The sequence below is a fragment of the Lepisosteus platostomus genome, chromosome 18, assembly GCF_059453375.1.
Source record: "Lepisosteus platostomus isolate fLepPlt1 chromosome 18, fLepPlt1.hap1, whole genome shotgun sequence".
Taxonomy (NCBI): Eukaryota; Metazoa; Chordata; class Actinopteri; order Semionotiformes; family Lepisosteidae; genus Lepisosteus; species Lepisosteus platostomus.
This window is the reverse complement of record NC_142628.1, coordinates 16,153,737-16,181,726: the sequence shown is the minus strand read 5'-3', so window position 1 is coordinate 16,181,726 and position 27,990 is coordinate 16,153,737. Positions and strand designations below refer to the sequence as shown.

At 53.0% G+C, this 27,990-nt stretch overlaps 1 protein-coding gene across 1 annotated transcript; it reads right to left on the bottom strand.

Moving 5' to 3' along the window:
• Positions 1-23: 23 nt before the first annotated feature.
• Positions 24-26,897, bottom strand: LOC148645791 (mucin-5B-like). Its single transcript, XM_088611864.1, has 48 exons — positions 26,769-26,897; positions 26,334-26,424; positions 26,138-26,247; positions 25,141-25,357; positions 24,422-24,547; positions 24,120-24,237; positions 23,435-23,573; positions 23,236-23,346; positions 23,032-23,101; positions 22,796-22,933; positions 22,107-22,271; positions 21,053-21,147; positions 20,849-20,975; positions 20,487-20,742; positions 20,300-20,352; positions 20,108-20,208; positions 18,425-18,576; positions 18,176-18,314; positions 17,798-17,908; positions 17,282-17,461; positions 16,814-17,053; positions 16,551-16,707; positions 16,287-16,415; positions 15,963-16,113; positions 15,116-15,159; positions 14,745-14,960; positions 12,757-14,268; positions 12,144-12,272; positions 11,474-11,576; positions 11,205-11,311; positions 10,778-10,880; positions 8,664-8,794; positions 7,630-7,931; positions 7,064-7,238; positions 6,499-6,737; positions 6,084-6,267; positions 5,415-5,676; positions 5,134-5,312; positions 4,708-4,777; positions 4,348-4,460; positions 3,658-3,698; positions 3,403-3,525; positions 3,025-3,177; positions 2,281-2,811; positions 1,949-2,077; positions 1,668-1,707; positions 1,301-1,424; positions 24-489 (listed from the first exon to the last, which is right to left on the bottom strand). The coding sequence occupies exons 4-48, from the start codon at positions 25,211-25,213 to the stop codon at positions 279-281; spliced, it is 8,052 nt and encodes a 2,683-aa protein (XP_088467990.1). The 5' UTR covers positions 25,214-25,357; positions 26,138-26,247; positions 26,334-26,424; positions 26,769-26,897; the 3' UTR covers positions 24-278.
• Positions 26,898-27,990: the final 1,093 nt, after the last annotated feature.

Genomic DNA, 27,990 nt, shown 5'->3' with positions numbered 1-27,990 from the left:
TCAAGGAGACACAGCAAGCCCACTTATAATGCAAACACTACAGTTTTATTGCAGCTACCAGAAGTTCCATACAAGCACATGTGAAACGCAGTAAAATACGATCAATGTCATATCCGTTGGCCTAATGGTACAGGCAATATTTAGAAGTACATTGTTTTATTATATTATAGATGTGCTAATGTCATTATCACCCACTCAAGAAGAGGATCTAAATATGAGACATGTATCTGTGGGTCAGAGCCTGAAGCTCATGGCCAGTCGCCCTCCTGCTGTCCCGCTCACTGGCGGCCCCTGCTGGCCGTGACGAGGAGCAGGTCGCTGTACGAGTCCTGGCAGCGCGTGTCCTTGCAGCCGCACTCCTCGATGTGGGTGTAGGTGTAGGGCACGGAGGAGCCATCTGCACACTGCAGGGTCACGCTCCTCTGGCTGGTGCTGAGCTCCTGGCAGCAGCTGCACTTGTGCTGCATGGCGTTGGCCTCGGAGGAGTACCTGGGGGACACAGCACGGGGGTCAGGGCCTGGGGGCCCGCGGGGAGGAGCCGCAGGGCAGTGTGGACACACCTGAGCGCTGGCCATGGACAGGGACAGGCTCCACCGGTCTCCACTGCACAGACTCTGAAAGGAGTTCCTGTGATGGCACTGACTGAGGGGTGGGGTTCCCTACTGGACGAGGACTGCATGTGTCTGAGATGATGAAGGACTGAGCTCTTGTCTCAGACACATCAGTAAAGAATTAAGATGTTCTGATTCCCTGCAGGCGAAATAATAATAAAATAATATCGAAAAACATATAAAGGTGATGCCTGTGGACAGTGGGGTACATCACACTGGAGAGGAGCTGACTGAGACTGGGGGTCCCCCTGCCCTGCAGACAGTGGGGTACAGTGTTCTGGATCAGGGCAGGAGCTGACTGAGACTGGGGGTTCCCCTGCCCTGCAGACAGTGGGGTACAGTGTGCTGGATAGGGGCAGGAGCTGACTGAGACTGGGGGTTCCCCTGCCCTGCAGACAGTGGGGTACAGTGTGCTGGATCAGGGCAGGAGCTGACTGAGACTGGGGGTTCCCCTGCCCTGCAGAAAGTGGGGTACAGTGTGCTCGATCAGGGCAGGAGCTGACCGAGACTGGGGGTCTCCCTGCCCTGCAGACAGTGGGGTACAGTGTGCTGGATCAGGGCAGGAGCTGACTGACACTGGGGGTCCCCCTGCCCTGCAGACAGTGGGGTACAGTGTGCTGGATCAGGGCAGGAGCTGACTGACACTGGGGGTCCCCCTGCCCCAGGCCCAGCAGCAGGGCAGTACTCACATGGAGTAGGTGCTGCAGGCGCCCTCGCAGGACGACACCTCCACAGTCGTGCTGGACACACAGCCCTCGTGTGTGATGGTGGTGGGCTTCTTCTGCACAGTGCAGCTCCTGGGCTTCTCATCGCCTGCAGACACACACGGAGGGCATCGTTACTCAGCTGACAGCACAGCCCTGGCTCTGTGCTCTGCTCACATCCTCATGCAGCAGAGGAAGAGGCCCAGTCCTGCCTCGTACTCCTCCACCTTCCCTTCTTCATCTGACTATCTGCTCAACATCCTCAGCTGTTGGTGAGAGACGCTCCAGCCCTGAGAGGAGGGGGTTTTCAGTTTGTGTGAAACCCTGTCTGTGTCCAGCTGGCTGTACTTACAGATCTGACAGCAGCCGTCGTCAGTGTAGCGAATGGTGCCCTGAAACAGAAAACGATTTATATCAGTATGGTGCCACGTGACCGGTACTCATTAACCCAGCCAGGAGCCAGTCTGATGCCCAGTGTATTACTGTAGCCCAGTCTAGTGCCAGTCTGATGCCCAGTGTATTAGCCCAGTCTAGTGCCAGTCTGATGCCCAGTGTATTAGGTCAGTCTAGTGCCAGTCTGGTGCCCAGTGTATTAGTAGAGTCTAGAGTGAGGTTTGTATCCAGGAGACTCACAAGGACACAGTCATCAGGGTTCAACTCCTGGCAGGCTTTCCTGGTGCTGATGGGCACGTACTGCCCGTTGATCATGAAGCACTGGTAGAGTGTGCAGTTGTCTCCAGGGAAGGTGATGTTCTGTCCAGGCTGTGAGGGGAGAATGGAGAGGTGCTCCTGTGATGAGTGTTAATGAGATCCAGGGGCAGGTGTAGCAGTGGCAGTAGTATCAAACCCAGCAGTTTGTAGCAGTGTAGTAACAGTAGAACTAGAAGCATTGTAATAAATGTCAGTGAGAAGTAGGTCCATCACACACCCCTGTCCCCTGAGACTGAGACAGTGCTCTTACTCACCTTCAGCTCATACAGAGGGCTTTCACCATTTCCACTCGGATTCCCACTGCTGCCTGTTGGTGTGGGGTTGTCATTGTTGCCTTTCGGTGTTGTGTTGTCACTGTTGCCTTTAGGTGTTGTGTTGTCATTGTGGCCTTTAGGTGTTGTGTTGCCATTGTTGCCTTTAGGTGTTGTGTTGTCGTTGTTGCCTTTAGGTGTTGTGTTGTCATTGTGGCCTTTAGGTGTTGTGTTGCCATTGTTGCCTTTAGGTGTTGTGTTGTCATTGTTGCCTTTAGGTGTTGTGTTACCTTTAGGTGTTGTGTTGTCATTGTGGCCTTTAGGTGTTGTGTTGTCATTGTTGCCTTTAGGTGTTGTGTTGCCATTGTTGCTTTTAGGTGTTGTGTTGCCAGTGTGGCCTTTAGGTGTTGTGTTTCCATTGTTGTCTTTAGGTGTTGTGTTGTCATTGTGGCCTTTAGGTGTTGTGTTGTCATTGTTGCCTTTAGGTGTTGTGTTACCTTTAGGTGTTGTGTTGTCATTGTGGCCTTTTGGTGTTGTGTTGTCATTGTGGCCTTTAGGTGTTGTGTTACCTTTAGGTGTTGTGTTGCCATTGTTGCCTTTTGGTGTTGTGTTGTCATTGTTGTCTTTAGGTGTTGTGTTGTCATTGTTGCCTTTAGGTGTTGTGTTGCCTTTAGGTGTTGTGTTGTCATTGTTGCCTTTAGGTGTTGTGTTGCCTTTAGGTGTTGTGTTGCCAGTGTGGCCTTTAGGTGTTGTGTTGCCAGTGTGGCCTGTGCTGCCAGTGGGAGTGGTGTTGCCATCGGTGTTGCCAGTGCTGCCCGGGATGTTGGGCATGGGGAAGACACAGGCAACCTGGGTGCACTTTCCACAGCACTGGCCAGGGACCTCCTGGTATCGGAAACCCTGTGGTTTGAGGAAAGAGCACAGTTAACAGCAGAGGCAGGGCTGTGGAGACACACGTGTGAGGGGCTTCAGTCCCAGCAGGGGCCCCCTAACAAGCAAAGGCTCAACAGCTGCCTTGTGCTCTGAGAGTCTCCTTCCTTCATCTACACACTTTCCAGGCTCTGTCCAGTTCTCCTCTCTATCAATCGCACCAGTAGGACATCAGAGCTGTATCACATCTCTCACCGCTGGGCAGTTCCTGTCGCACGTCTGCTTCCTGCACTGCATCTGGTGCAGCTGTGTGAAGGGGTCTATCTCAGAGGTGCACTGACACTCCTCGCACAGGGACACCGGCACGATCACCCCAGGCTGCACAGGACAGGACAGGAGACATGTGACACATCCTCACCACGGCACCGCGCAGCTCTTCCAGGGGTTCAGGGGTGCACAGACCTCCCCTGCTCTCCGAGTGGCCCTAGGAGGGGGGAGGGTCTCTCTTACCTGGTACTCGATGTTGTTCAGGACACAGACGTTCCTGGGCTCTGCAAATGCAGAATGAGCACCGTTAACAACACAAGATCAGTCAATCAGTCATATAAATCCTGCACTGGACATCTTAGATATTGGATATCTTGAGTACAAAATGAGGATAATTTTGTCCTTGACTAGACTCTGTGACTTGGGAACTGAAAGAGTTTCACATAGCTGGATTCTGATCTCTGTCTTGGTTCTGTTTCACACTGGAGCCACTCAGAGTGGCTGTGGGCCTGTGAGGTCCTGTGTCTGAACTTTCCCCAGTGTGGTCCAGTGCAGTGGACTATCTCCATCCACCCCATCTTTGTCCCTAACGCGCTGCTTGAATCCTCCCTCATTCAGATCAGTTACCCCAGCAAAGCTCACTGTTTGAGTCAGCCCTCTCCCCCACCTCAAGCAGACTGCTGAAACAGGACAGATCAGGTTGCAGACTGCATCCATCAGATCACACATGAATCATGTCTGCGTCATGCATGAATTCATGTTGGGGTACTAGAGGCTGGAAACACTGTGCAGCTTCATATTGGGCTGTGGTGGGCCCCTATTGTCAAACAGCTCAGGTACAGATCCTTGAGCGTTACTTGTGCTGCAGAAATCAATCAGAGAAAGACAGAGGTCTTGTGAGCGAGTCGGGGGTCAGTCGGTCAGCAGGCTCACCGCAGGAGGACACGCAGATATCCGAATGGGGGCTGGACAGCATGGTTCCATTGGGACAGAAACAGCCCTCGGCCAGATGAGACCTTTCACTGCTGACAAATTCCTCATTATACCTTTGATACAGGGATGACACAAAGAAACAGTTTTATAAAGTTTTTTTATGTGTGCAGGATATATCCAATTTACACAATATCTATGCAATCTTAGAGACGATGACAGATAATTCATGACAATATAAGTTAGAAGCTCAGTGCCTCAAAGACAGATAAAGACAAACTGTGACAGAGAGACTGAAGCCCCTTCTCTCAGCAGCTGCAGGAGGTTGTCATTCCCAGGAGCCCCTGAACTGTCTGGCTGTACCTGTGATTGCAGGTGAGCTCCACCTCGGACCCACAGGCTCTGTACTCCTTCCCACTGGGACACGGGAACACTGCAGAGACACAGCAGCAGAGTGTCAGGATAGGACAGGACACAGTGAGAAATCAGCACAGGAGACATGGCAGACAGGTCCTCTTAAGTCACTGCCGACCAGAAATACCTCTTCTTGAGTTCTGACTCAGATTCCACTGCTCATGATAAGAATCTGGTGCAAAACATTTCACTTTCATGATGTGATCAAATTGGCACTGCATGATCTCAACAGGTCACTGATGTTGCTTTTAGGTAACAGGATGGGCGCTCAGGGAAACAGCACGGCCCCTGTAGAGGTACGAGGGGCTGATCCGGACAACATGGGCGCAGAGCAGTGCCGTGTCCTTCAGCAGTGAGTATCGAGCTGAGACTCACAGCACTGGCCCCCAGTGTGGTTCCTCCAGTCGATGCAGACATCCTGCTCCGCACACAGGGCGGCGTAGCTCTCCAGACCGCTGCACTCCACGTCCGCATCGCCCAGCTCGCAGGCGTCCGCCACGCAGGACTGGAAGAAGGGCTCTGGAGGGACCAGGGCGTGGCAGGGCCGGAAGACTCTGTGGCAGAGAGGAGCAGGCTTATCTCCGTGAAGCAACAGAGCACGTCCCCGACCCCAGAGCAACACTGTGAGGGCAAGCTGAGTCTGCAGGGTGACTCACTCGCTGTGGATGAGGTCGCAGAGGGCAGACTTGCAGGGGGTGGTCTGGGTGGACGGGACAGTGGTCGGGGTCCCAGTGGGGCGGGAAGGCGTTGGCGCCGTGGTGGGCTGTGAAGTTGGCGCGGCCGTGGTGGAGATGGGCTGCTCACAGGCTGACTTGTTCTGGCCAGGAGCCAGCCACTCCTTGGCCATCTTGGTGCAGGAGTCTGCGATGTCGCCGCTGGGCAGCTGGCAGTCGTCCGCCCTCTGGTTGGTGCAGGTGCCTGTGGAGGAGGAGCTGCTCTTGAGCACTGGTGTTGGAAGGGAAGGGTCAAAGCCCTCAGAGGGTCAGACAGCTCCAGGAGAAGAGAGAAAATCAGAAGAGTTGCCTGTTGTGTGTTTCTACACTCTCACTCCAGAGCTGCGTTTTGTTACTCAGTGTGCCTCTGCCTAACTTCCACAATTCAAATCCTAGGCCTCTTAGACTTTCTAAAAATGATCTTAGAGTCCTGCAAGATCCCACACACCACAATTTGATTCTGCTGGTGATCAAGCAGTAGTACAGAACACAGTTATCTGTGCCCTGATTTAGGAGGAGTTAGTTACAATCCAGAGGACGTCATGTGGTAACTGGCACTGAGTGGGACGCTCTGGCCTCAGCTGGTGCTTTCCGAACAAAGCAGACACTCACCGCACAGCCCCTCGGTGTTGTGGGAGAAGAGTTTGTACGGCACGCTGACCACGAAGACCATGCCCGCGTACGCCACGTCCACATTGATGTCCACGATCTGCACGCTCAGGCTGGCGCCGGTGGAGGAGATCTTGAAGCCGCTCCTGTACAGGCTGGGGAAGACTCGTCGGCCGTTGAAGAAGACCTGCGGCCGGTCAGACCGGAGAGAGAGAGGGAGAGGGGTCGACGCTCGGTCAGGGGCGCAGGACCCTGAACGTTTTTACAGTGCGCTTGTGAACAAACACGTTCCCAGGAGTGGGGACAGGAACATGCGACTCTGCAGCTCCAGGTCAGGAAGGATCTGGGGCCACAGAGCCGGAACAGAAGCCTCGAGAGGCCAGTGCTGGCGCAGGGGCCAGCGGGTGCTGCTGGTTACCAGGTTCTGGCGGTCCCTCTGGGTCAGCGTGACCTCGTTGGCCTGGTAGAAGATGCGCAGGGTGCGGGCGCAGCGCCCCCTCCTGCGGCCGTGGCAGTCCCCGTCGTCCACGTAGACGCGGAAGTGGTCGAGCCGCGGGGCGACCTGCTGCACCAGCACGTGTGTGCATGGCCCGCTGTAGGGGTAGTACGTCCCGTCGAAGGTCATGTGGTGGCGGTACCCCCAGCCGGCGCACACGCCTGTCAGAGAGGGAGGAGGGGGGGTGAGGACAGGAGGTCCTCAAGAGGAGGAGGCTCAGCTGGAGAAGAGCTGAGGAAGAGCAATTCATCACAGCTGCTTGGGCTCCTGGGTTTCAGCAGCAGCAGGCAGATTCGTTTGCATTTGAGGTGCTCTGAGGAAGCAGTTAAAGACTGAAATGTCTTCATGTGCTCCGGTACAGACTGTGGCCCTTGCTCTGCCTGTGTTGAGATACATGGGCTGAAAGCAACACGCTCCTCTCTGAGACACTTGGCATGACTGTGTCTCGGGCGTCCCACCCCTGCCCTCGGGCAGAGCAGAGACTCACATTCACACTCGTACTGGAAGCAGCAGCCCGTGGCGTCGTACACCTTGTGGGCCGGCCGGCCGTTGGCGCAGGTCAGCGGCTGCACCGGGCTGCACTTCACGGGCTGCACGGAGATCTGGTTGGGCCCCTCGCAGGTGGCGTAGGTGCACTTGTCTATCTTCCAGGTCTCGTTCAGCTGGGGGGACAAGTTCACAGGCTTGCGCTTCACAACTGTTCTCCTCCAGTCCCTTTAACAGAGCCCAGGAAGGAGGGGCCTGCAGCAGGAGTCTCAGTGAAACAGTCTTATTGGTGTAAACTCTAGACACCATGATGCCTGCTGGTGCAATTCTCTCTGCCTCTTATTGTTGACTCCGATGTGAAGGAGGACTAAACCCTTTGTAGCTACTTAGTAAGTCTGCTGCAGTACATAGACAGGTTACTCTGGACAGCACTGTAAATGACAGCATTACAAGAGCCCTGTTGTCTGTGATTACTGACGTCAGTACCCTCGCCTCAGGGACAGACAGGAGACAGGGTCACATTCGGCATGAATCACAGACGCTGGAGGGGCTCGGCTGTGTCCTTACCTTTCTTGGCGGAAACACAGCAGAGCAGTCTTTCTCTGGAGCTGTGGTGGTCGGTAGTCCTGGGGTTGAGGTCTTGGGGGTCCCTGTTGTTGTCTCCGCAGTGGTGGCTGGGGCACTGGGGGTGGAGGGGCACTCCGTAACGTGTCTCTCAATCCCACAGGTGGCGTTGCAGTAAGCAATGTAGCACCACCCGCCATTGTCTGTCGTATTGTATATGGTGCTCCCTGAACAAAGACAAGCGAATGGACAGTAGTTTTTAATAATACTTTCAGAATGAGGTCTGTGTACATCACGGGGGTGAACTTTGTGAGGGAAGATGATTCTATTTAAAACCCCCGAATGCAATTTATAATCAACAAACTAGAGAGAAAGAAATGCACTTATCGTTTAAACCTTTTGTGGAAAATTTGTAGAAATGAGCCTCTCTGTTGTTAGATGTGTCCAGCATACTAAGCACAAAGACCCCAAACAAGGAATAACAAAAAGTCTCCAGCCTCACCAGGAGGAAGGTTCTGTTCCTGGAAGCGGCAGACACACTGTGTCCTGGCACTGGTCACTGAGGGGCTGGTCACCACCCGGGTGGTCTTCATGGGAGTCGTCTTCTCAGTAGTGGCAGGAGGGGATCCGGTAATGACTTTGGTAGTGGCAGCAGTCGTGCGTTTAGGTGTAGTAGATGCTACAGGTGTTGTAGGGTGTGGTGCAACAGTAGTCCGCTCACATGAGTCACAACACAAGAACCTCACCTCATAGTTCAGGCACATTTTCTGTGGGCCAGGCTGCTTCTGGTTGTAACACGTTAGTCCACCCTTCAGGTTACAGGTCGCGTTCTGATTGAGCTCAGAGAGTTTTGTCTTGGGGAAATCGACAGCTCTGCACTGAATGTTCCTGGGATTCACACACACCTTGAATCCAGCTTTGCTAATTCCAGTGACATTCTCAAAATCTCCTCCAGATGATGCTGAGGGCTTGTTGACATCAAACCACTGCGTCCACCTACACAAGGGCTTACAGGCTGTAGTCTTATTGTGACTTACTGGGTGCGTTGATGTCACACGGGTACTGTGTCCTGGATGTGTCGTTCTGGTGACTCCAGGAGATGTTGAAGTTCTGGGTGTTGTGGTCCTCTTGGAAGTTACTGGACCTGAAGTAGCCCTGGTGGTTGATCCTGTAATGACTTTAGTTGTAGATCTGGGAGTGACGGTGGTCTTGACAGGAGTGGTTTTCAGAGAAGTTGGCAGGTGAGTAGGTGTTGTGGACTGGGGTTTTGTGGTTGTTACTGGGAGAGATGATGTCATGCGGGTACTTTGAGCCGGACCTGTAGTTTTGGCAGTTGTGGGAAGAGTTGATGGTTTGGGTGTGGTTGTCCTCTCAGGGGTCACAAAAGCTGAAGTAGATTTTCTGGTTGTCAGAGTAGTAGATGTTGTCCCATGGCTAGTTCCTCCTTCTTTAGTTGTGGTTCTGGGAGTGATGGTGGTCTCCACAGGAGTGGTTTTCAGAGAAGTTGGCAGGTGAGTAGGTGTTGTGGACTGGGGTTTTGTGGTTGTTACTGGGAGAGATGATGTCATGCGGGTACTTTGAGCCGGACCTGTAGTTTTGGCAGTTGTGGGAAGAGTTGACGGTTTGGGTGTGGTTGTCCTCTCAGAGGTCACAAAAGCTGAAGTAGATTTTGTCTCATGGCTAGTTTCTCCTTCTTTAGTTGTGGTTCTGGGAGTGATGGTGGTCTCCACAGGAGTGGTTTTCAGAGAAGTTGGCAGGTGAGTAGGTGTTGTGGACTGGGGTTTTGTGGATATCCGAGGGGTTGTGGTGGAGGCTGTAAATTTAGGAGTGGTTTTTACAGTAGTGGAAAATCCAGGTAATGTCTCTGTAGTAGCAATAGTCTGTCTTTGTGTTGTTTGTCCTGTAGTTATCCTTTCACTAGTGGTCTGAGCAGTGGTAGTCTTTCCAGGAGTTGTTTGTCCAGGAGACACATGAGAAGATGTTATTGATGGTATTCCAGAAGTGGGCTTTTCAGTTGTTTTCTTTTCAGTAGTAAACTCTGTAGTTCTTGTTTTGGTCGTTGCGGTAGATCGTTGTGAACTCATGGGAACTGCTGTGGATGTTGTCACAGTGTTACTATGTGCTGCTTCACTTGTAGTTTTCACGACCTGCGTTGTCTCCATGGTGCTTTTCAGAGACGTTGTCACCTGGCTAGTGGTTGTAGACAGGGGTTTTGTGGAGGCGTAAGGGAGAGTTTCTGGAGACGTTTTCTTGGAGGTTGTTTCCCTGGTGGTTCTTTCAGTAGTGGTCCAGGTGAAGTCTGGAGGTAGAGTCAGGTCGGGCATGGTTTCTGTTAGATCCAAAATGTAGCTTGATGTTGTCCGAATCCTAGTTGTCCGGGCTGTAGTTGTCCTTGTCTGAGAGGTCTGAGCAGATGTTTTCGTTACTGTTGGGATCACAGTGGACACAACCGCTCCAGTTACTGGGTGCGATGATGTTGCTTTGGTACTGTGTCCTGGACCTGAAGTAGCCCTGGTGGTTGATCCAGTAATGACTTTAGTTGTGGTTCTGGGAGTGATGGTGGTCTTGACAGGAGTGGTTTTCAGAGAAGTTGGCAGGTGAATAGTTGTGGACTGGGGTTTTATGGTGGTTACTGGGAGAGATGATGTCATGCGGGTACTTTGAGCCGGACCTGTAGTTTTGGCAGTTGTGGGAAGAGTTGATGGTTTGGGTGTGGTTGTCCTCTCAGAGGTCACAAGAGCTGAAGTAGATTTTGTCTCATGGCTAGTTTCTCCTTCTTTAGTTGTGGTTCGGGGAGTGATGGTGGTCTCCACAGGACTGGTTTTCAGAGAAGTTGGCAGGTGAGTAGGTGTTGTGAACTGGGGTTTTGTGGTGGTTACTGGGAGAGATGATGTCATGCGGGTACTTTGAGCCGGACCTGTAGTTTTGGCAGTTGTGGGAAGAGTTGATGGTTTGGGTGTGGTTGTCCTCTCAGAGGTCACAAAAGCTGAAGTAGATTTTGCCTCATGGCTAGTTTCTCCTTCTTTAGTTGTGGTTCTTGGAGTGATGGTGGTCTCCACAGGAGTGGTTTTCAGAGAAGTTGGCAGGTGAGTAGGAGTTGTGGACTGGGGTTTTGTGGTTGTTACTGGGAGGGATGATGTCACCTGGGTACTTTGAGCTGGACCTGTTGTTCTGGAGATTGCTGAAGATGTTGAAGTCTTGCCTGGCGTTGTCTTGGATGTTATAGGTCTTGTGGTGTGTGGTATAGCTGTGGTCTTCTCACACGAGCCACAACACAAGAACCTCACTTCATAGTTCAGGCACATTTTCTGTGGGCCAGGCTGCTTCTGGTTGTAACACGTTAGTCCACCCTTCAGGTTACAGGTCGCGTTCTGATTGAGCTCAGAGAGTTTTGTTTTGGGGAAATCAACAGCTCTGCATTGAATGTTCCTGGGATTCACACACACCTTGAATCCAGCTTTGCTAATTCCAGTGACATTCTCAAAATCTCCTCCAGATGATGCTGAGGGCTTGTTGACATCAAACCACTGTGTCCACCTACACAAGGGCTTACAGGCTGTAGTCTTGTTGTGACTTACTGGGTGCGTTGATGTCACACGGGTACTGTGTCCTGGATGTGTCGTTCTGGTGACTCCAGGAGATGTAGATGTTCTGGGTGTTGTGGTCTTCTTGGAAGTTACTGGACCTGAAGTGGATTTGATGGTTGATCCGGTAATAACTTTATTTGTGGTTCTGAAAGTGATGGTAGTCTTCACAGGAGTGGTTTTTAGAGAAGTTGGCAGGTGAGTAGGAGTTGTGGACTGGGGTTTTGTGGTTGTTACTGGGAGGGATGATGTCACCCGGGTACTTTGAGCTGGACCTGTTGTTCTGGAGATTGCTGAAGATGTTGAAGTCTTGCCTGGCGTTGTCTTGGATGTTATAGGTCTTGTGGTGTGTGGTATAGCTGTGGTCTTCTCACACGAGCCACAACACAAGAACCTCACTTCATAGTTCAGGCACATTTTCTGTGGGCCAGGCTGCTGCTGGTTGTAACACGTTAGTCCACCCTTCAGGTTACAGGTCGCGTTCTGATTGAGCTCAGAGAGTTTTGTCTTGTGGAAATCAACAGCTCTGCATTGAATGTTCCTGGGATTCACACACACCTTGAATCCAGCTTTGCTAATTCCAGTGACATTCTCAAAATCTCCTCCAGATGATGCTGAGGGCTTGTTGACATCAAACCACTGTGTCCACCTACACAAGGGCTTACAGGCTGTAGTCTTATTGTGACTTACTGGGTGCGTTGATGTCACACGGGTACTGTGTCCTGGATGTGTCGTTCTGGTGACTCCAGGAGATGTTGAAGTTCTGAGTGTTGTGGTCTTCTTGGAAGTTACTGGACCTAAAGTGGATTTGATGGTTGATCCAGTAATAACTTTAGTTGTGGTTCTGAAAGTGATGGTGGTCTTCACAGGAGTGGTTTTTAGAGAAGTTGGCAGGTGAGTAGGAGTTGTGGACTGGGGTTTTGTGGTTGTTACTGGGAGGGATGATGTCACCCGGGTACTTTGAGCTGGACCTGTTGTTCTGGAGACTGCTGAAGATGTTGAAGTCTTGCCTGGCGTTGTCTTGGATGTTGTAGGTCTTGTGGTGTGTGGTATAGCTGTGGTCTTCTCACACGAGCCACAACACAAGAACCTCACTTCATAGTTCAGGCACATTTTCTGTGGGCCAGGCTGCTTCTGGTTGTAACACGTTAGTCCACCCTTCAGGTTACAGGTCGCGTTCTGATTGAGCTCAGAGAGTTTTGTCTTGGGGAAATCAACAGCTCTGCATTGAATGTTCCTGGGATTCACACACACCTTGAATCCAGCTTTGCTAATTCCAGTGACATTCTCAAAATCTCCTCCAGATGATTCTGAGGGCTTGTTGACATCAAACCACTGTGTCCACCTACACAAGGGCTTACAGGCTGTAGTCTTATTGTGACTTACTGGGTGCGTTGATGTCACACGGGTACTGTGTCCTGGATGTGTCGTTCTGGTGACTCCAGGAGATGTTGATGTTCTGGGTGTTGTGGTCTTCTTGGAAGTTACTGGACCTGGTGGTTGATTTGGTGGTTGATCCAGTAATAACTTTAGTTATTGTTTAGAGATGTTGATGTTCTGGGTGTTGTGGTCCTCTTGGAAGTTACTGGACCTGAAGTAGCCCTGGTGGTTGATCCTGTAATGACTTTAGTTGTGGTTCTGGGAGTGACGGTGGTCTTGACAGGAGTGGTTTTCAGAGAAGTTGTCACCTGGCTAGTGGTTGTAGACAGGGGTTTTGTGGAGGCGTAAGGGAGAGTTTCTGGAGACGTTTTCTTGGAGGTTGTTTCTCTGGTGGTTCTTTCAGTAGTGGTCCTGGTGAAGTCTGGAGGTAGTGTCAGGTCGGGCATGGTTTCTGTTACATCCAAAATGTAGCTTGATGTTGTCCGAATCCTAGTTGTCCGGGCTGTAGTTGTCCTTGTCTGAGAGGTCTGAGCAGATGTTTTCGTTACTGTTGGGATCAACGTGGACACAAGCCCTCCGGTCTTGGGAACAGTGGTGCTTCCTGTCCTGACCTCAAAGGTGGATGTTGTGGTGCCTCGAGTGGTGCTTTTCACTGATCCTGTGGTAGTTGGCGATGCTCTGCTGGATGTGGGCGGAGCGACTGTGGTCTCACACTCGTACAGGCTGCAGCAGAGCACCCTGACCTTGTAGTCGTAGCAGAGCGGCAGGCGTCCACTCTGATCCGCGTTCCTGCACAGCAAACCCTGGGAGACATTGCACTGCACGACCTGTCCAACGTCCGCTATGCTCTTGTTGGGGAAATTCTCCGCACTGCACTCTATCTGGCTTGGCTGACCACAGATTTTTCCTCCGCTTTCCTTAATCCTGTCGTACGTTTCAAAGTCTCCTTCACTGGGGCCCACTGTGGGAAAATGGGTGTTGAACCACTGGGACCACTGACACTGGCGCTTGCAGGTGGTGGGGGAGCTGGTGGACAGGGAGGTGGGGACGCTGCTGGACGTGAATGCGATCTTGGTGGTTCTTGTGAGTGGAGTTGGAGCAGGAGTGCTCAGTTTGACTGGGGTCGTCTCAGTGGTCCGGGTATGTGCCTGCGTGGGCGTCATCCTCGTTGATGCCGTCTTGCTGGTGTGCCCAGGGGTTGTGAGCTTGCTGGTGTGGGCGGAGGTTGTCCTGGTGCTGGAGGAGGTAGTTGTCTTGATGGGCTTGGTGGTATACTTAGTGGTGCCGGAGACGGTGGACTTGTGAGGAGTGGATGTTGTGGGGGCAGGGGTGGTGCTGTGGCAGGGCTTGTAGCTGCAGCACAGGACTCGGATCTCATAGTTGTAGCAGAAGGGAGGGAACTGCTGAGAGTTGCGGCAGACCAAGCCCACGGACTTGTCACACTGGACCACCTGGGTGAGGTCACTGAGTGGCGTGTCTGGGTAGCTGCTGGCCCTGCACTGTATGTCGCTGGGTGTCTTGCAGATGGAGTAGCCTTTTTCCTGGATGGCTGTGAAAGTCTCTAAGTCTCCATCGCTTCTCACAATATCAGGTTGGTGGACATCGTACCAGACTGACCACTCACAGGTCTCCTCTTCACAGTGAGCAACAGAGGTTTTTGTTGGTCCTGCAGAAGTAGCTGTGAAGGAAGGCGGGGTAAAGGGCATTCATTAAAATATGAACCTGGGTTAAGGAAAAGGTTTGTCAGAACAATTGGTATAAAACTTTGAAGGGATGAAAGTGAGAAATTAGAAAGTGCTTTGCACTTCTTTCACACTGTAGAATAGTTATGATCAGTTTCTGAAGCATAAACACCCAAATAATTTACACAAAAGAGAACTCCCTTAATTACAGAAATATCATGGTCTACCATTATCATCAGATATTTGGTTTTCTAGATCAAGCATCTGTTGTTTTTAATGTGTAAGGTAAAGCAAACTATAATGTAGTGAATCTCCAGGTTGTAATAAAAGTCAGGACTCAAACACTTTCCCAGACCCCTGCACTTCGCCTGCAGATTGTGAAGAGGCCCCATGAAGGAGCTGAGCCTGCAGCTCAATGGATTCTGTTGCTCTCCTGGTTCTAGAGGAGCTGCTGCAGACCCCTGGTCCTCACCTGGTCCTGCCCCGGAGGTGGTAGAGGCCGGCTGTCTTGTGGTGAACTGGAAGGGGGTTGTGGGCTTTGCAGTGGTCATGGCACAGGGCCACACCCGTCTCTGGATCGTGCTGTTGGGACCGCAGACGGCCGACATGCAGCCTCCAATACTGTCGGTGGTGTTGTAGATCACAGCGTTCAGCGGGTACTCTTGCATCTCGTAGACACACTTGCATTCTGGAGTCAAAGGGAAATACGACAGCTCAAGAGACATGTGATGCCAAACAGTGCACAGTGTCTGAAGCAATCCAATTTGGAAACGGTGCCTGTGTGGTGAGTGTGTTCGTTATTTAATTGCATGAAGCGAAAGTGAATGAATGGCCTCTACTCACCTTTGGGTTCATGAGAACACTGTATTCCTTTCATTGAGCAATAGCTGCAGAGAATAAGAAGGAAGCAAACATGAAAGTATTCCATCTATAAATATGAAATAGAAATAAGAACTATTTTTTTCTGATTATCTAAGCAGATTTTACATTATTCCGTATAAGCTCTTAATATATTCATTTCAACGTTTATGTAATGTTGCTACAGCAAAAAAAATTAGAACAGATTCCTTTATTCCTGTATGGGAACTGTCTGTTTCACACCACATCCTGCAACACATGTGATGAAAAACAAATCTGTCATTTTCTATAATTTTCATAATGTTCATATGTAGTCAAATCTTGAAAGAGATGTGAAAGAAAGAGCCTCCTATTAAGGATTGAATGTTATTTTGTAGTCTGTCTTTAGTAAGGAGATCGGTCTGTGTGATTCAGAAAATCCTTAGGTTTGACCTTGAACAGGAGCTATTCTTACAGGACTGTTTGGCATGGTCTGACTGGCCCTATAATTCCACCCACTAGATGGAAAGCATCTTATGTTTACATTTTGAATGACTTCCATGTTTCCAGTTATATTTAGCATTGTGACAAATTCCTGCTGGAACATTAAACCAGTCTGAACGTCCTTCTCTCCTGGTCACCTTCCCATGTCTCTCCCTCCTGGTCACCTGGGAGAAATATCCTGAAAGGGGGTGAAGTTCTAGCAATTCTGTAATCAGCAAAGCAGCTGCTGATCTAAAGACAGAGACTCACACAGAAGCTGCTCATGTCATCCATGTTGCTGCAAGGCTGACTGGCTTAATGACAACAACCCTGTCTGTGCCCACAGCTGGGCTGCTCCTGCCAGTCTTACCAGGCCTCGCAGTTCTTTGTGGACGGCACTCTCTCTCCATTGCTGTAGCGTTTCCCATTGGCATCGTAGCAGCCGCACTGCCTCCTGGCCACACAGCGCATCGAGTCCTCGTCGAAGAAGGGCTTCTTGGGGGGACATTTGGGGTAGCAGCCTGTTCACCACAGTAGGACAGAGGGACACCAGCTTAGAGGTTTGAGGATGAACAGGTTTCTTTGCTTAAACATCCGTGCAAGATCAGAGGTCATGAGATAAACCTCATCATTAACCAGCAATTCTGCACCTTTTGTTTAGAGTCTTTGAAAGGCTCTGGAGTGACGTTCCTACCTTCCAGGGCTGGGATCTGACTGGAGCATTCCCCTGAGGGGTTCCTGCAGGTCTTCATGCAGGGCGAGCCACAGGGCTTGTAGTGCCACTCACACTCTCCAGGGGGGTTGTAGAAGTCACAGAACAGAGCTGGGGGAAGGAGAGAGAGAGTAACAGAAGCTGAACTCCTTGCAGTTCTACGTGCACTTTTGTATCATTGCTGGTGCACATTGGAGGGGAGTTAGCACAGCTTTAGCACAGGTTGTTCTCTCTAACTGTACTCACGGCAGATCTGGGGGCTCCTCCAGGCCACACAAACCCCAGCTGCATTACAGGCCTCAGCGTAGGCAGCCACAGCTGTACAGAAGCACTCGCAGTCTCCTCCACTGTCACAGGCACAGGAGTCCGTCACACAGGCGTCGTAGTACGGAGTGGGGTCCACCTGCAGACAGGGGGACACAGAGATGTCTCACTTCTCACATACAGTATGATGATTTCCCATCTTCTCCTGCCCTGGGCTGCCTGCAGCTCCAGTGTGATCGCAGTACCTGAGAGTGGCAGGCTGTGAACACTCTGCTCTGGATGATGCTGCACTGTTTCTCTGCCCAGGACTTCCTGTAGGGGTTGGAGCTGCAGGGGTTCTTCTCCACAGTCTTATCTGGGCAGCTGGGAGACACTTTCCAGCTGTTCCCAAACTGCTGGGCGCTGACCACCAGCTCCCGGCTCATGACGGTGAAGTCATTGCTCCCTTTGCCATCGTAGTTCCCACACAGGCCACAGGTTTTACCCTGGAAAGGGAGAAGATAAGAGAAGGAGCAGGAGAGAGGGGAGAGGAGGGACAATGAGTTGTTCAGATTTTCCAGGGCATTTTGTGGTATGTTCATTTCTGACTCATGTGTAATATATTCCTCACTCAGAATGCAATGAGACGTGATGGGTTTGTTACAGTCAATGCTGAAAGCCCTGTGTTTGGCTCCTTATCGTGAGCATAGTGAGATCTCTGTGGGTCTCTTTACCTTGAAGGAGGGGCTGAGCTTGATGGCCAGGCTGGTCCTCTTGTCCCACAGTAGTATCAGCCCATTGCTTGCCTCCACCACCAGGTACATGCCCATGTGGCTGATCTTGTAGGGCACGTCGGCGCCAGTGTCTCTCGTCACCACCTCGTAGCGCCCCTCAGACAGACGCAGCTCGTTTTTCTGCAGGAGCAACACGCCGATCCGTTACTCAGAACTGCAGTCAGCACAGACAGTAGCAATCTGATGATTTCTGGGAGGAGGGGGAGATGTCATCAGAGTGTCTGGCTTAGAAGTATCCGGCTGCCCCTCCACACAGTTAATTTAACCCACTTCCCATGAAGACTCGTGCTCTGGTGTCTAAATGATGAGACAGTGTGAGAGTGAGTTGGAAGTAGAAAGGGAACAGGGGTAAGTCTAGCTGTAGGCGTCCTGTCCTCAGGGTGGCGATGTGATTCTCCAGGCAGGAGGGACAGTTATGATCCCCTGAGAGCTGCAGGCAGGGTAGCGGAGTCTCACCCCCAGGAAGAGCTTGATGGCCTTGGAGCAGGTGGTCCCAGTGGTGCCACAGGGGATGTTCTCAGTGATCACCCTGAAGGTGCCGTTGTCTGGGCTGCTGCTGCAGTAGTCCTGCACACAGGAGAGAGCAGGGGTGAGAGACACAGCCTGGGTGGTCTGTGGGACATTGCCTGAGTCGAGGACTTTTGGGGAGACACGCAGGTGGGAGGTCAGATTCACGGGTCTCTGCTCGTGTGTGAGGCTGTCCGACTCTGGAGAGTTTACTCCCCGTGTCGCAGAAGCAGGGAAACGGGCGATTGGAAGGAGGAAGGAGGGTCCTGGTGGTTCTCTCTTCGGACTGGGGACCACTCTGGGGGCCCTCCCCGGCGCAGTGCATACCTGACTCAGGGTGTATTCACACTCGCCATTGAAGTCGAACCTCTTCCCATCGAAGGTGTGGTAGTGCCCATCTCCATAGATGGTGCAGGAGCCCTGGCACTGCCTGTCCGTGCATTGCCACTTCCTGGCATTGCAGGTGCTGGAAACAGGAGAGGGGACATTTTTAATGCAGCATTGTTGAAATATGGCTTCACGTTGTGTCATTGTTGTGAAAGGGGAGTTGCAGGTAAAACACAACGGTCAGCCCACCAGGTGTTGCAGCCGACTTGGATTTTCTCCCCAGGCTTGTACTCCAGTCCGTTGTGGACGCAGGGACACTGGGAGACGGGGACACAGCGTCCATGGCCGTTGGACACCAGGCCCTCTGGACACACGCAGCCAGAGATGCACTGTGTGCTGATCTGCAGGGAGCACAGGGTCAGGATTAGCCAGTACAGGATGACCCCTAGAGGGCAGTGGAATGCAGGTGACAGTACAGTGTGTGCAGTCTGTGTTTGGTGTGACAGTGCTGTGTGTGTTTGGAGTGACAGTACAGTGTGTGACAGTGCTGTGTGTGCAGTCTGTGTTTGGTGTGACAGTGCTGTGTGTGTTTGGAGAGACAGTACAGTGTGTGACAGTGCTGTGTGTGTTTGGAGTGACAGTACAGTCTGTGACAGTGCTGTATGTGTTTGGAGTGACAGTACAGTGTGTGACAGTGCTGTGTGTGTTTGGAGTGACAGTGCTGTGTGTGCAGTCTGTGTTTGGTGTGACAGTGCTGTGTGTGTTTGGAGTGACAGTACAGTGTGTGACAGTACAGTGTGTGCAGTCTGTGTTTGGTGTGACAGTACAGTGTGTGTTTGGAGTGACAGTACAGTGTGTGACAGTACAGTGTGTGCAGTCTGTGTTTGGTGTGACAGTGCTGTGTGTGTTTGGAGTGACTGTACAGTGTGTGACAGTACAGTGTGTGCAGTCTGTGTTTGGTGTGACAGTGCTGTGTGTGTTTGGAGTGACTGTACAGTGTGTGACAGTGTTGTGTGTGTTTGGAGTGACAGAACAGTGTGTGACAGTTCAGTGTGTGCAGTGTGTGTTCAGAGTGACAGTACAGTGTGTGATGGTGCCGTGTGTGTTTGGAGTGACAGTACAGTGTGTGCAGTGTGTTTTCAGAGCGACACTATAGTGTGTGACACAGGGCTGTGTGTGTAGTGTGTTTTCGGAGTGACACTATAGTGTGTGACACAGTGCTGTGAGTGTAGTGTGTTTTCGGAGCGACACTGTAGTGTGTGACAGTGCTGTGTGTGTAGTGTTTTTTCGGAGTGACACTATAGTGTGTGACACAGTGCTGTGTGTGTAGTGTGTTTTCGGAGCGACACTATAGTGTGTGACACAGTGCTGTGTGTGTAGTGTGTTTTCAGAGTGACACTAAAGTGTGTGACACAGTGCTGTGTGTGCAGTGTGTTTTCAGAGCGACACTATAGTGTGTGACACAGTGCTGTGTGTGTAGTGTGTTTTCAGAGTGACACTATAGTGTGTGACACAGTGCTGTGTGTGTAGTGTGTTTTCGGAGCGACACTATAGTGTGTGACACAGTGCTGTGTGTGTAGTGTGTTTTCAGAGTGACACTATAGTGTGTGACACAGTGCTGTGTGTGTAGTGTGTTTTCGGAGCGACACTATAGTGTGTGACACAGGGCTGTGTGTGTAGTGTGTTTTCGGAGCGACACTATAGTGTGTGACACAGTGCTGTGTGTGTAGTGTGTTTTCAGAGTGACACTATAGTGTGTGACACAGTGCTGTGTGTGTAGTGTGTTTTCGGAGCGACACTATAGTGTGTGACACAGTGCTGTGTGTGTAGTGTGTTTTCAGAGTGACACTATAGTGTGTGACACAGTGCTGTGTGTGTAGTGTGTTTTCGGAGTGACACTATAGTGTGTGTCACAGGGCTGCGGTGACTCACACAGTCGGTGTCCAGTGTCCTGCAGCTCTTGTGACACTCCGCTCCAGGGGAGCCCGGCTGAATTTTGGAACAGTCCAGGAAGATCATCGGCTTCGTGCACTCTGGAGGAGAGAGCGAGGCAAGAGGCCGCTTAGTTCCTTGTGCTTAATCTAGCCACAGTCTCACGAACCATTTCAGTCCAGAGGAGAGTACCTGGTTTCAGGGGGGTCGACCCCATGCAGTTCAGTGTTCCCCTGCTGCATGTGCTGAAAGAGGAACAGAGATCATCAAGACCATCACTCTCTTGGATCAAAGCAAGAGCAGCAAATTCATCTTCTGATTCCCAGCAGTGCACTGTGGAAATGTGCCTCTCGGACCCCTCCGGCAGACAGGAACTCACCACAGAGTCCCGTCCCTGGTCACGGTCTCGCCAGTTGGCACCACTGTGCCCTGGTAGTAGCAGGGGCACTGTGAAGCTGGCACACATTTGCCCTCCTCGTCCATGTAGGTCCCCTTGGCACAGCCACAGCCGTCCACAGGCACAAACTGGACGCTACAGGTGGGGTCAGGCTGGCTGAGGGAGCGGCAGGTGCGATTACAGCTGGTCATGCTGTAGCCAAAGACCAGAGTCCTGGGGCAGGTGCTGGAGTACTTGGCTGAAGGAAGGGAGAACCAGGGTTTCAGTCACAGGAACACTCCCTTCAGGTGTCTGAACTTCCTGCCCTGAAAGCTCCCAGGTCCCTGGCTATTGCAGACACTTACTGCAGACACTGGCTCTCCAGCCGTCCAGCTGCACCCCCTTAGCAGCACAGGCACGGACGTACGAGGAGATGGCAGCACACATACAGGCCTCACTCTTCTCACAGTTACAGCTGTCGTACATGCAGTTCTGGGGGCAGAGGAGCAGGTATTAGGGGGGTCGGGGAGCAGCTGCAGGGGACAGAGGTGAGCGAGGAGCTGCTGTACCTTCTCGTAGGAATCGGGGAGGACTTCACCATGACAGGCAGCGAAAGGACCTTTCTTCTGGGACAGCAGGGAGCACCAGCGCTTGGCAAACTGCTCTGTGAGGGGAAGCACAGCAGCAGGTGAGAGAGAGGCCTGATGACTGAGATCTGCCCTGAGCCACGCTGAGGACACTGGACACTGACATCACTGAGCACACAGGCACAGAGCTCGCAGACCAGGCCTGACTGAACACACAGGCACAGACCTCACTGAACACACAGGCACAGACCTCACTGGGCACACAGGCACAGAGCTCAGAGACAAGGCCTGACTGAACACACAGGCACAGACATCACTGGGCACACAGGCACAGAGCTCACAGACAAGGCCTGACTGAACACACAGGCACAGAGCTCGCAGACAAGGCCTGACTGAACACACAGGCACAGACCTCACTGGGCACACAGGCACAGAGCTCACAGACCAGGCCTGACTGAACACACAGGCACAGACCTCACTGAGCACACAGGCACAGAGCTCGCAGACCAGGCCTGACTGAACACACAGGCATAGAACTCACTGACACAACCTCACTGAACACACAGGCACAGAGCTCGCAGACACAACCTTACTGAGCACACAGGCTCAGAGCTCACAGACAAGGCCTGACTGAACACACAGGCACAGTCCTCACAGACACAACCTCACTGAACACACAGGCACAGAGCTCAGAGACAAGGCCAGACTGAACACACAGGCACAGAGGTCAGAGACACAACCTTACTGAGCACACAGGCTCAGAGCTCACAGACAAGGCCTGACTGAACACACAGGCACAGTCCTCACAGACACAACCTCACCAAGCACACAGGCACAGAGCTCAGATGTCTCAGATGTCTCTGAGAGGTTCAGTGGCTGGAGCTACTCTATGTACTGCCCAAGAAGCACGAGCCAGAAGCCAAGCTGGGAACCAGAATATGAGGAGTTTCATCCGATTCTGATTTTTCAGGGGGTCTGGGTGCTGGTGCCACGTGTGTGTGGGACAGCGGGTGAGCAGGGGGCAGGAGCTGCGTACCGTTCTCCGCGCTCAGACTGCAGGGGCTCTCGAAACTGTCCTTCACGTCCAGGCAGCTGCCTCTGCTCTTCCAGCTGTTGCCGAAGGCTGAGGCCGTCCCCTCCACAATCCCACCCGGAGCTTGGAAATCGTCTGTCTGCACGTCGTTGTAATTCCCACAGAGCCCTGGGACAGAGAGCAGAGGGGCAGGACACCGTGAGACTCAGAGACAGAGGGAGACAGAGGGAGACAGAGGGAGACAGAGGGAGAGACAGGAGGGAACAGAGAGAGAGACAGAGGGGGAGACAGAGAGAGGACCAAGGGAAACTGGAGGAGACAGGAGGGAGAAGGGAGGTTCACAGAGGGAGACAAGATGGGCACAAAGGACGGTAGAGAGAGACAGGAGGAGACACAGAGGGACAGAGGCAGAGAGGAGGAGACAGAGGCAGACAGGAGGGACAAAGAGGGAGGCAGGAGGAGACAGAGGCAGACAGAAGGACACTGAGAGAGACAGAGGCAGACAGAGGGACACAGAGAGAGGCAGGAGGGGACAGAGGCAGACAGAGGGACACTGAGAGAGACAGAGGCAGACAGAGGGACACAGAGAGAGGCAGGAGGGGACAGAGGCAGACAGAGGGACACTGAGAGAGACAGAGGCCGACAGGAGGGACACCGAGAGAGACATAGGGACAGCGAGGCGGCTGTCCTACCGCAGGTCTGCTCCCGGTACGAGGGCTGCAGGCTGACGTAGAGCTGCAGCAGGGGGGAGCGCTGGAGCAGCAGCTGCAGGCCCAGCCTGGTGTGGATCACAGTGTAGGAGGAGGAGGGCGTGAAGACGGTCAGGTTATCTGTGAGGACGAGAGACAGGCTGCGTCAGCACACGGGCCCTCGCCCAGTCTCACAAGGACAAGAGCAGAGCAGAGCAGAGGAGAGGAGAGCAGCTCACTGGTGGCCACTGGCAGCTGGGACAGCATCCCGTTGACCAGGACGGAGCCGCTGGGCGTCACTGCTACCACCTGCAGGGGCACAACGCACACGTCAGAGGGGCACCTGCCTCCCTGCCACCCCAGCGCCAGGCCGGGGCTCATCGCCCACTGGGCACAACACAGCCGTCTCCCTGCATGAGCGCGGCCTGTCTCTGAGGACTCACCGTGCTCGTGCCGGACACGGACAGGGTGACCGACTTCAGGCAGGTCTCGGTCTCCGTCAGCCCACACCTCACGATCTCCGCCACCAGGGTGAACTGGCCGCCAGAGCAGTCCTGTGGGGAGACGCAGACGGTCAGGTGGCCCTGCTGAGGCACACAGAGGGGCAGGTATCGGCGCAGGCGCAGCTGTCTGCTCAGGCACCTTGGCCAGGACGTAGGAGCAGTCTCCGTGGAAGGTGAAGGGCTTCCCGTCGAAAGTGGTGATGTGGGAGCCTCCCTCTACAGAGCAGGTTCTAGGACAGTCCAGGTCCTGGCAGCTCCACTGTCCCCCGACACAGGTGCTGCAGCCCAGACACACAGGGACACACAGGGACACGCAGAGACACAGGGACACAGAGAGACACAGAGACACACAGGGACACGCAGGGACACAGGGACACATAGAGACACAGAGGCACACATTGAGACACACAGGGAGACATATAGACACAGAGAGACACAGAGACACACAGGGGGACACAGAGCAGAGAGAAGAGGATCAGAGTCCCATTCATGCTGTTGTTGACCGAACATGTGTGCAGAGTGTCGTTCATGTGTGTTGCATACTGTTGCCTTGTGTGTGCAGTGTTGTACAGTTGCTGTGCAGCTCTGTGTGTGCAGTGCAGTGTTGTACAGTGGCTGTTCAGCTCTGTGTGCAGTGTTGTACAGTTGGTGTTCACCTGTGTGTGTGCAGTGCAGTGTTGTACAGTTGGTGTTCAGCTGTGTGTGTGCAGTGCAGTGTTGTACAGGTGGTGTTCAGCTGTGTGTGTGCAGTGCAGTGTTGTACAGGTGGTGTTCAGCTGTGTGTGTGCGGTGCAGTGTTGTACAGTGTGCAGTGAGAGGCGTACCAGTTGCGACAGGCGCTGCTGTAGGACTGCCCTGAGGAGAAGGCTTTGCCATTGTGAGTGCAGGAGCACTGCTCCACCGGCACACAGCCCCTGTGGGTGATGTCGTCCAGGACAGTACCTGTCAGACAGGGGACAGTGTCCGTGAGAGACGGGTGAACTGACAAGCTGGCTGTGGGGGTTTCTTGCACATTGACAGGACACTTGTTCTCCCAGCACACAGCAGATAAGAATGATCTGATTTGAAATCCATGGTGTCAGTCCTGATTCCTGCAGCTGCACGCTGGGATGGGGGGTCTCTTTACCTGGGGGGCAGAAACAGCCGCTCCTACACTCCTTGGTACAGATTCTGCCCCCAGTGGGGTTGGAGCAGGTGGCCGTGCAGGAGCTCCCACACTCAGTGTACACCATGCTGCGGGGGCATGTCCTGGCTGCAGAGAAGACAGGAGGAGACAGGTCTTCAGGTCCAGAGGAGGACAGGCAGGCTCAGGTAGACAGGCAGGTTCAAGCACAGAGGTGGAGAAGTAGGCTCAGGTATACAGGTAGGATCAGGTATAGAGGTAGGATCAGGTATAGAGGTAGACAGCAGGCAGGCAGGTTCAGGGACACAGGTAGACACATTGGTTCAGGCAGACAGGAGCGTTCAGGTACACAGGAGAGTTTAGGTAGACAGGTTTACAGGATGGATCAGGTATACAGATAGACAGGTAGACAGGTAGGTTCAAGCAGACAGTCCCAGTTTGCTGTTTGCAGACAGTTCACAGTCTCCTCACACTTGTCACTGGATTGTTCTGATCCTGCATTGCTGTCATTGAAGTGTGAAACTTCAGTTTCAGTGAGAATGTTTGACCTGCTGACACTCAGTCCTGTCAGATCCAGCCCTGTCTGCTCCTCTGGGCTGCAGGATGCTGGAATCTCTGCCCTCTGCAGCACAGGGGCTCCCTGCTCCAGGAGGACAGCAGGCTCGGAGCTGGGGCTCCTGTCTCACTGCTCCTACGTGCACTCAGATCCCCAGCACACTCACGGCAGAAGCTGGGGGTCCTCCAGTTCTGGGGGCGCCCCCCGGCGTGGGCGCACTGGCGGGAGTACTCGGCCATGGTGGCGCACAGGCAGTGGGACTGGTTCCTCTGTGGGCACTGGCACACGTCCGACACGCAGGCTGGCACTAAGGAGGCCGGGGGCACCAGGGCACTGCAGGAGGACAAGGCTGGGCTGGACAGGATCTGCTCACACAGGGCTCTCTGGACAGAGACACAGAGGCACTGGTCACTCACACACACTGGGCACTCAGACTCTCAGACACACTGGTCACACACACACACACACTGGTCAATCAGACACTCAGACACACTGGTCACTCACTCACACTGATCGTTCACACACACTGGTCACTCAGACACACAAACAACCACTGGTCACTTAGACACACTGGTCACAGACACACACTGGTCACTCACACACACTGGTCACTCAGACACACAAACAACCACTGGTCGCTCAGACTCTCAGACACACTGGTCACTCACACACACTGGTCACTCACACACACAAACAACCACTGGTCACTCACACACACTGGTCAATCAGACACTCAGACACACTGGTCACTCACTCACACTGGGCACTCAGACTCTCAGACACACTGGTCACACAAACAACCACTGGTCACTCAGACACACTGGTCACTCCGACACACAGACACACACTGGTCACTCAGACACACAGACACACACTGGTCACTCAGACAGACACTCACTGGTCACTCAGACACACAGAGACACTGATCACACAGACACACACTGGTCACACATACACTGGTCACTCAGACACACTGGTCACTCAGACACTCATACACACACTGGTCACTCAGGCACACTGGTCACTCAGACACACAGACACACACTGGTCACTCAGACACACAGACACACTGGTCACTCAGCTCTGGGAATTCCCTGCAGTCTCTTGGGAAAAGGCCTTGCTGGTCAGTGTGGCCGGACGCTGGTGGACAGGGGTGTGCTCACCGCCTCTGTGCAGTTTGTCTCGGGGGGCGGTGCAGTCGGGTCCTCACAGTGCTCCGTCGGGCCGTCCAGTTTCTGCAGTTTCCCGAATTCCAGGGGGCTGATTGGTACGCCTGGACAGACAGAGCAGCGGTCAGGGCTCTAGAGCTCTAGTGAGTGGATCAGCCGGACTGAGGGCCCTGCGGGTCTCCCTCCCTACCTGCCGCAGTGACCCTGTCGCTGTCCTTGATGCCGTTGAAGTCCCCACACAGCCCGCAGGTCTGGTTCCTGTACTGCTCATCGATCGCCACCTGCAGGCGAGAGGAGGCTCTGCGGTCAGCAGGGCGCCCAGAGAGGGTGCCTCTGTCTGCTGCTGGGTCGATACCTGCAGTGGCCACAAGGCGGCAGCAGCGAGCAGCTTGACCTCACTGCAGAGCAGCTGTACTGAACAGCAGCAGACCGTGACCACGTCTGTTCCCATCGATCTCAACCTCCTGCTGGTGAGTCAAGGGAAGGGCGAGGCGCTGGACCACAGCGCCGATCCCATCGAGAGAGACAGGTTACAGAGACAGTGAGAGGAGGGTCTGGAAAGAGCTGTGAGTGATGTTCCTGAATCTGTGTTCTTCCTGCAGGCGTCCGTGAGGCCGGTGCGTACCGAGAGAGCGTCCTTCCAGTCCCACTGCAGCTCCAGCCCCAGTCTGGCCGTCACCCTCAGGGACTCCCCGCTCCTCTCAGCCAGCACTCCTCCCTGGATGAAGGGCAGAGGCACCCTGGTGCACAAGGGAGTGAGGTCAGAACCACACATTGACACACACTGGGGTGCAGGTCAGAACCACACATTGTCACACACTGGGGTGCAGGTCAGACCACACATTGTCACACACTGGGATACAGGTCAGAACCACATATGTACACACACTGGTGTACAGGCCAAAACCACACTTTGACACACACTGGGATACAGGTCAGAACCACACATTGACACACATTGGGGTACAGGTCAGAACCACACGTTGTCACACACTGGGATACAGGACAGAACCACACATTGTCACACACTGGGATACAGGTCAGAACCACACATTGTCACACACTTTGGTAACAGGTCAGAATCACATATGTACACACACACTGGTGTACAGTTCAGAACCATGCATCTGTCACATACTGAGGTACAGGGCAGAACCACATATGTACACACACTGGGTTACAGGTCAGAGCCACACATTGACACACACTGGGGTACAGGTCAGAACCACACATTGTCACACACTGGGGTGCAGGTCAGAACCACACTTACTGTAGATACCACTGGGGTACAAGTCAGAACCACACATTGACACACACTGGGGTGCAGGTCAGAACCACACATTATCACACACTGGGATACAGTTCAGAACCACACATTGTCACACACTGGGGTACAGGTCAGAACCACACTTTGACACACACTGGGGTACAGGTCAGAGCCACAGTGACACATATTGGGACGGAGGTCACAGCCACATTGTTGTCACAGACTAGGGTATAGGTCAGAACCACATAGTGGTACACACTTGAACAGAGGTCAGTTACACACACTGAGACAGAGATCAGAACAACGTTTTGACACACTCTGGAACACAGGTCAGAACCATGCATGAAAACACTGGGAAATAGGTCAGAACCACAAATTGACACACTCAGCTGCATCATGACTCTACAGTCTGCAGTAACTTCTGCGTGTTCCAGACTCACAGCTCGCCATTGACAGAGACTGTCTCCCTGCGCAGCTCCAGAACCATGCCCTCCAGCTTCATGGTGACCTGGCTAATGGCGGAGTCACTGGGGGTCACATTCCTGCGGATCTGGATGTTGAAGTGCTCATAGGCAGCACG

Bases quoted from the DNA above. Each gene is read 5' to 3' on its own strand.
- LOC148645791 (XM_088611864.1), bottom strand. From the start codon at position 25,213: ATGGCCGAGTACTCCCGCCAGTGCGCCCACGCCGGGGGGCGCCCCCAG. The intron at 21,148-22,106 runs GTACGCAGCTCC...TTCCCCTCACAG, and splicing joins CAGTCTGAGCGCGGAGAACG to AGCAGTTTGCCAAGCGCTGG. The intron at 11,577-12,143 runs GTAACAACCACA...TCGTGTGAGAAG, and splicing joins GGGTGACATCATCCCTCCCA to ACCACAGCTATACCACACAC.